We start from the raw sequence: 8,695 nt of genomic DNA on the forward strand, positions 1-8,695 counted from the left end.
TTTTGTCCCTTTTTGATAGGAAATAGGAATACATTGGAGGTCCAGAAGCTTTAACCTTAACCCTAACCCAGCTGAGAGAAGACTAAACTGTAATGCTGCCAATGTGAAATCATTCTGGGTGAAATGACTCCACACCACATTGTAAGTTTGGCCCCTGCTGGCCCTTCAGACCTCAGTTTGGGAGCCAAAGATGTCTGCAGTAAGTAGTTATGGTGTGTTAACCCTTTAACATCTAACACCACATGCTGCTGCAACAGGTTGGTGGTCAAAGACTGAGGACTGATCTCAAACCTGCCTGGTCCTCTAACTTTGAGTCTGCTGTTAGTTGCTGCGCTATAGTGTATCAAGAAACTAGGAGCTAAAATAGGCTGAAAAGCTCTAACAGTGTGTGTCTGGTGTTTGCTGCAGGGCTGATAGAGTAGGTTTATCATGTAGCAGCTAAAAAACTGAACCACAAAAAAACAAATAAAGGAGCTAAAAGAGGCTGAAAAGCTCTGTAGTGCTGCAAAGTTGGTGATAATTCTTTTGGTTCGTCACCATGAGCGCTTCTTTAAGTTTGATTATATAACACCTTTCAAAACAAAGTTACAAAGTGCTTTACAGTTAAACAGATAATGCTAATAAAAGATCCAAAGTAAAAAGATATAGACAATACGGTTAAATATCACAACAAGAACCAACAGTTAAGAAAAAAACAGACGATAAAAGTAAGTTTTAAGAAGAGATTTAAAAGATGACGATATCCAGACACTGAGTCCAACAGCTGAGGGGCCTGAACAGTAAAGGTCCGGTCCCCTCTATAGTGACATGTAGAGATATAGGAACCATCAGTAGGATCCTGCTGGAGGGTCTCAGGCAGCAGTCAGGCTCATAAAGACCATTTAAAGCTTTAAAAACCAGCCGTAAAACCTTAAAATCAATCCTAAAAGTCACAGATAACCAATGAAGGGCAGCAAGGATTGGAGTAATGTGCTCTCTTCTCTTAGTATCTGTTAAATGAGTGTTACGATAAAAAATAAATACTGATTCATGGAGCTTTAAAAGGTGTTTTAATGTCTCCACTGATGTTCCTCTAAGTGGCATTCCTAGGTTTGTTGTTTGCTTCTGCAGAGTTAGCACATCTGTGGGAAAGACCCCCCACTGTTCCTGAATACATTTAGGGCCTCCTCTTAAGGCCCTGGGTGTCCAGCCCTGCTGCTGCTGCTGCTGACCTCTGACCCCCTCCCCCCTCCCCCCCCCTCCCTAAATACAGAAGAAAAAAGTTATTGAAGCCACTGGGTGAAGCCTCCTAAAGCTTGACCAGTCAGGAGCGGCTGGGAAAGTGGCCTGATGGAGGCGAAGGGTGGCTCAAGGGGGTCACAGTAGAGAAAGAGGGTGAGGGGGGGGGGGTCTCAAAGGACACACATACACACACATACACATACACACACATACACATACCCCCCACCCTTCTCATGTCCACAAGTGTGTCCCTGCAGCTATTGTGACTCTGAGCTACGGCAGCACAGAAGGCCTCAAACAAACCGGGTCTAAACAATGTTTGGCCCCTTTTGTTTCTGGCCTGCCTTTCTTCTTCAGCCCTTCCATTGCAATCTACTCGCCTCTTTTGTATTGATTTCCCTCATTCAGCAGGCTCGTCGGCCTCTTTCCGCTGTTTTATATGCTCTTTTCTGGATTTTTTTGTCCTCCCTCCCCCCTCCTCCTCCTCTCCTCCTCTCCCTCTCTCGCTCCTCTCCTCTGGCATTCTCTCCGCAGTGTGAGAACGCCAGAGTGCCTCTTGACTGGATGCAACTCATTAAAGACACCCTTAATTGATGAAGAGTGTAATTAGTGTGACAATCGGAAGAGGAAATCAATATGTTTTTTAGAAGCCGAAGAGCCGCCATCGGGCAGGACAAGATGGAAGACAGCAGAGAGTGAGGAGAAGCGTATGTTTGGGCATTGAGGAGGAGACTCACTTTCACTTTTAGATACAAAAGAGGAGAAAATGAGCTGCAGGGAGAGAAAAAAAGGGTTTTTGTTTTTGTTTAAACTCAGGCAGCTTGTTAGAGGAGAAACTTCTTCTTAGTTTATTGACTTTAACACACAAACGAGACTGATGATGATGATAATTTACTTTTAAATCGATCAGCTCAAGTTTATTCGGCTCACACCCTTTAAAAAAAAAACCCAGCATTTCTCTCACAGTGCAGATAAAATAAGCTCTGTAGCTCTGACCTTTGACCTCTTAACTCCTTATATTATTTATGATAAAGGAGTTAAAGCTCACTGTGGCCAAATATGAGGTTCAACTACTGTTAGAAACACACGTTTTCAAGCAGAGTATCCACCTGACCATCCAAAAACTGGCTGACATTAGTCACATTGGCTGATGATGCTTATCACACATATGTTAGTATCTGTGTATTTATCCATCAATAAGTTTAGGTCTGTAGGTCTGCTCAAACCAAAATCTATTGAACCCATTTAACTTTTTTTGGGGCAATCTTTAGCACTTGTATGAGGTATGTGATGCACAGACAGACCATCAGATTGTGTTATGGTTGCTATAGATACAGGTTATTCTATGGTTGCTATAGATACAGGTTGTGTTATGGTTGCTATAGATACAGGTTGTTCTATGGTTGCTATAAATACAGGTTGTGTTATGGTTGCTATAGATACAGGTTGTTCTATGGTTGCTATAGATACAGGTTGTTCTATGGTCGCTATAGATACAGGTTGTTCTATGGTCGCTATAGATACAGGTTGTTCTATGGTTGCTATAGATACAGGTTGTGTTATGGTTGCTATAGATACAGGTTCTATGGTCGCTATAGATACAGGTTGTTCTATGGTTGCTATAGATACAGGTTGTTCTATGGTTGCTATAGATACAGGTTGTTCTATGGTCGCTATAGATACAGGTTGTTCTATGGTTGCTATAGATACAGGTTGTGCTATGGTTGCTATAGATACAGGTTGTTCTATAATTGCTATAGATATAGGTTGTGTTATGGTTGCTATAGATACAGGTTGTTCTATGGTTGCTATAGATACAGGTTGTTCTATGGTTGCTATAGATACAGGTTGTGCTAGTGTTTAAACGAAGAATAACACAAATCACTGCTGACATCAGAGATCCTGCTGGAGACATTTTTAGAAGTTGAGTTTCATTTTTTCATCTTGTACATGAACAGAATGAGTCTCTAACATGTTTTTAATAAAACGTTTAGAACAAATGAGGTGTGAATGACTCTGTAGAGGTCTGTAAAACATCACATTTAGGCTCAATGAGGAAATAAATCCATGTTTTATGTTTTCATGGCCTCAAAGAGAAAGGAAAAGCAACAAGATTTTATGTCTTAAATAGCACTTTCTTGGTGTGACCTACAAAGGGATAAAGAAATGTCAGTACAGAAATGCCAAAGATAAGACTGATTCTTTCTTAAATGGCACATATAGTGATTTAACTCTTTATCGGGCGAATAACTACATTTGGTAACTTCCTTACACCTCCAAAATAGTCTCTCTGTGAGCTTATAGGAACATGAGGATTTTGTATAAATAGATTTGGACTTTTTTCACCCTATAGACTGGTGAGGAAGCATATATAGTAACTTCATTGACTTTGATTTGCAACATAACAATGAAAAAAGCAAAAAAAAAGTAATGTAATATCCCCCAATACCTCTCTAGGGTTAAAATTTTGAATTTCCAAGTATTTTAATAAGTGCTCTGTTGTCCTCGGGTCCCATTTGACTCATTAAAAAACAAAATTATATCAGAAATATGGATTTTATTTTGTCTAATTGCCTGAAAATCACAATGCTGCTTTCTATACTGCATTCTTTGAAAGTATAATCATCACTACTTTCATTGAATTGGGTGATTCAGTGCTGTTCTTAAAGAGACGGGAGCTAAAACGGCCTGTTATCAGAAAGAGGCTGAACTGAGCGGCTGCATAAAGGACCAGTAGAAGATAAATAAGGAGTTTTTAACTGGAAATCATTTAAAGATATTCCAGTAGAGACACAGAATATTAATATAAAAGCTGGAAAATGTGAAGAATATCTGCACAGTAACGTAGACATACTAACTATTAGAAACGCTCTCTGACTCTAACAGCTGTTTCGGGGACTTTTTATATTAACATTTATTAATTTGGCAGATGCTTTAGTTCAAAGCAACTTACAAATACATATAACCTTTTAGCAGATGAAAATCCTCTCTTGCACCCGGCAGTGTGACATCACTATAATACTTTATCACACCTCTTGATCTCCTTTCATCTATTATAGTCGATTATAGTCACACTTTGCTTTTAAAATAAGGGTTTTTATTGGCGTCTTTCTTCATATAAAAATATTCTCATTGTGTCACAGCACAGTTCTGCTCTGATTACACTTTTAACGTAATAACTTATTATGTTATTGGCAAAAAATTACCTTATTCTTTATTACATTAAAAAACAGGCAAAAATGAGTACGTTATTGGCTGCTACAATCAATACTTATTATCTATTTGTGTTGAATTCACTTCACACAACTATTAAATCTGTTATATTATCACCTGCTAATTTCTGACAGCAGGATTTGAAGCTTTTCAATGTGAAATTCTTCTTTTTTTACTCTTTGATGCCCATAAATACAGTTCAACAGGTTCCTTTTATAATAAGTGAGGCTGTGTGAATTATTCTACTAGTCTCATCTCACTAAGGTGATTCTGCTCATGAACAGGTGACATTAATAAGAGATGTTTAGGATGAGTTAGTTCACCAAAGAGAGGAAGGACAAGCTGTAAAATGTCCTGAATCCTAATTTAACCCTCCTGTTGTCCTCGAGTCAAGGAAGGAAGGGAGGAAGAAGGAAGGAAAGGAGGGAGGGAGGAAGAAAGGAGGGAAGGAAGGAAGGAATGAAGGTAATACAGATGGAAGGAAGGAAGAAAGGAAAGATGGAAGGAGGGAAGGACGGACGGAAGGAAGGAAAGGAGGGAGGAAGGAAGGAAGAAGGAAGGGAGGAAGGAGGAAAGGAACGAAGGACAGAAGGAAGGAAGAAAGGGGGTGGAGGAAGGAAAGAAGGCAGGGAGGAAAGAGAGAGAAAGGAAAGAAATAGAGAAGGAGGGAGGGAGGAAGGACAGAAGGAAGGAAAGGAGGGAGGGAAGGAGGGAATGAAGGAAATACAGATGGAAGGAAGGAAAGATGGAAGGAGGGAAGGAAGGAGGGAGGGAGGAAGGAAGGGAGGAAGAAGGAAGGAAAGCAGGGAGGGAGGAAGGAAGGAAGGAGGGAAGGAAGGAAGGAAAGGAGGGAAAAAGGAAAGGAGGAAAGGAGGATCGAGCGAGGGAGGAACGAAGGACAGAAGGAAGGAAGAAAGGAAAGAAGGATTCCAATCTTTTGCAGTATTTTATGAGAAAACTTGCAGAGTCATATCTTGTGATGTTATAAAAGCTTTAATTAATTTCTGGACCCAAATTAAACACATCATAACTCCTCTACAACAGATTCAACTGTCCAACGAACATCACTGAAATCTGTCTGAGGTATCAATAATATATACAAACATGAGTAAATATATAAAACTAATACTTGACATGATATTTTATGGTTCAATTAACACATAAACTGATCATCAGCTGCAGCTCTGCTCTTTATTTTCTCCTCATGGTTGTTTTTGCTCATTTTGACTCCTTTCATACATCTTTAGAGTTGTCTCTTTCTCTTCTAATAAATAAATCTCATAGTTCAGCTTCAGCTCTGAGCAGAAGCAGAGTCCTGAGCCGGAGAGGCAGAGCGCTCCCTCTCTTTCCTCTTCTGTGCTGCTTGTCTGCCCCCTGCTGGTGAGGAGGAGGAAGAGGAGGAAGAGGAAGAGGAGGACTGTTGGGAGTCTTCAGGGCAGAGCTGGGAGAGGATGATGTCGACGCTCTGGGTGAGAACAGAGTCTAAAACTTTCTGCTCTTCGGAGGAGAAGCGGCTCAGGACGTGACGCTCCACCGACGTTTTCCCCGACGGACGGCCGATCCCGACCCGAAGCCTCAGCATCACCTGAAGGAGAGAAGGAAAGGAGGAAAGGAGGAAAGGACACATGATGAGCGCTGGTTCACTGGTTCACTCACTAAGTCACAACATAAAGTTTAAGTAACTATCATATCTACTCCATCAGTTTAACGGGCGTCTTAAGATTTTAATTAAGTCTAAAAATAAAAACTGATGCAGGTCTGAGAAACCGAAACGTTGCAGTGATTTAATGAAATGAACAGTGAGCAGGAGAACCAAAACAACACGAATACTATTTATCAGCGTATTAAAGAGTTTAACAGAGTTTCAGGTAACTTACGTCAGTCTCGAGACAGTCAACACAGGAGCGGACTCCATTATGTCCTCTGTGAGGGAGAATCATACAGGGTCAAAGTTCATTCATTCATTGGGTACTTTAGTTTTATTTAAAGAACAGTTTAAACTTCTTTTCAGTTTTCATATTTAGTTTTTATGTAAAGCACATTGAGTTGCCCATGTGTATGAAATGCACTACATAAATAAAGCTGCCTTGCCTTATGTGTGTAAATATGTATGTGTAGCATAGACTGTATATAAAATGGACGTAACATCCGTGACGTCACCCATTGGTTTGTGGACTGCTGCTCGGAGGCATCAATGAACATCATACTGCATTGAAGAAGGCTTTAAACTAGCGATTGAGACCATAAACACATTTTGAAAACGTTTACAAGGTTATAAATCAAGTGAGAAGTTGGTGAATTCTCCATTGACTTGTATAGAGAGGGAAGTCCTTTTGACACCAAAACGGTCGCCCCCTGGTGGCCTTTTGATAGAATGCAGTTTTAAGTTACTTCCGCGTTGGCCTCATTTCAGAGGACTGGAACTCCCCGCCTGGTGTATACATATGCCTTTTTTTTTTCCTTTTTACTTCATTATGTTGTAATGTTATATTTTGTATGCATTGTGTATTTTTATGCTTATGATTGGACTCCAGCTAATGAGGATCCCAATAAAACTAAACTAAACTCAGAAGTTGCTTCATTTAAAGCAGTCAGGTTTATTTATTTGCATTAAAACCTTTTTATATATATATAAACATGTTTATATAAGTAGTGTGATGATTCTAGTCTCTGATGACAGGAGCAGAAACAGACCTGGCACTTCCTCCGTGTTTAATGACCATCTTCCCCAAAGGTTTGTCCAGCTCATCGTGGACCAGCAGCACGTCTTCAGGCTGGACGCCGTATTTACCGGCTGGAAGGAGAAGAAGAAGAAGACACTTTATATCAGAGGATGTAAAGTTAAAAGGTTTAAAGGTTTAAAGGTTTAAAGGACAGGAGGAACCTTAATGGAGCTGAAAGATGAATGTGAGAGATTGTGAAACGTTTCTGCTGATGTTTATCTGACTTCTAACTGGATGGTTTTATTTCTTCAGGCCTTAAAAAACAATTCAAGTGAAACAAACTGAGAAGAAACAACTAAATGAACCTGTGATGAAAGTTTTACATTAAGATGGTAAACAGGTTGGACACCATCATTAAAACTTCAACTCAGCATCATCACCTGCTCACTTTGTTTCCATGACAACAACTACAGCTTCATCTTAGTGTTATATGATAAAGACTACTGACTAAAACTACTGACTATAATCAGAATGATATAATAAAGATGAACTAAAAACACAACGTTGGATTTCATTTAAAGCTGATATTAAACGTATTAAATTGTTATTGATTAACTAAACTTTTGCAGATTAATTTCCTGTCAATCAGCTGCAGCGATGAAAAGATTCAGCTCTAATTATCAGTGACTCTATTACAGTGTAAACACTTTAATTTAAATATATAAAATATATATAAATACTTTCATTAGGCACAATATAGAAAACTGTTCATTAAATCTTAGAAACCTGTCATCAGATTTCAGAGCAGCTCATCAGTGTGATTAATATTAAGTTTTTATTCATAATTTGTCTCATTTATTAACTAATTGTCTTTTAACATAACAACCAAACCAAGTGAAAGATGCACAACTGGAAAGGATAAAAACCAAGCTGAAGTTAAACATGTGAAAGCAGTTTTTGTTTATTCATAAATAAACAAACATCATATATAACTTGTGCAACGTGTAAATAACTCCCACACAGAGACGTGACCTCACCTGCTTTGGCCACAGCGACCCCGTTGATGTTCATCAGCAGCTTGGGACGGAGCAGCACCACCCGAGTCTGCTGCACCTCCGACACGATGACCTCACCCGACACTTGCCTGTCGCCACGCCAACGGTCCGCCAAACCGAGCCGGGCGGCGAGCGCGCCGAGCACCGCCATGCCGACGCTGTGTCTGGTACCCTCCATCCCCGTGTTACCCAGCCCCACCACCTGGCACACACACACACACACACACACACACACACACACACACACACACACACACACACACACACACACACACACACACACACACACACACACACACACACACACACACACACACACACACACACACACATTAAAGGCCATGTATTCTGTAATGGAGAAGTGTGTTTTTTTGGACATTACACTGCTGACATGTTTCTTTCATTATGATGAATGAAGCCACTGTGCTTTAGCTCCCATAGTGTGTATTAATCCGCTGCTGAAAATAGTCCCTAAGAAATAAACCATTTAGTCCAGTTTGAATAAAGCATCAGTTCATATAAAGGTCAGTGATGGTTTTTGTG

The 8,695-nt window shown here is 40.0% G+C and overlaps 1 protein-coding gene across 1 annotated transcript; it reads right to left on the bottom strand.

Moving 5' to 3' along the window:
* Positions 1 to 5,720: 5,720 nt before the first annotated feature.
* Positions 5,721 to 8,354, bottom strand: ptrh1 (peptidyl-tRNA hydrolase 1 homolog; the record flags this gene model as incomplete). Its single annotated transcript, XM_062415186.1, is given in 4 exon segments — positions 5,721 to 6,019; positions 6,312 to 6,357; positions 7,129 to 7,228; positions 8,135 to 8,354. Coding segments are annotated over 4 exon segments (660 nt in total), but the record flags the coding sequence as incomplete, so codon positions are not given.
* Between the last annotated feature and the right edge of the window lie 341 nt (positions 8,355 to 8,695).

The sequence above is a fragment of the Scomber scombrus genome, unplaced genomic scaffold (assembly GCF_963691925.1).
Source record: "Scomber scombrus unplaced genomic scaffold, fScoSco1.1 SCAFFOLD_424, whole genome shotgun sequence".
NCBI classification, from domain to species: domain Eukaryota; kingdom Metazoa; phylum Chordata; class Actinopteri; order Scombriformes; family Scombridae; genus Scomber; species Scomber scombrus.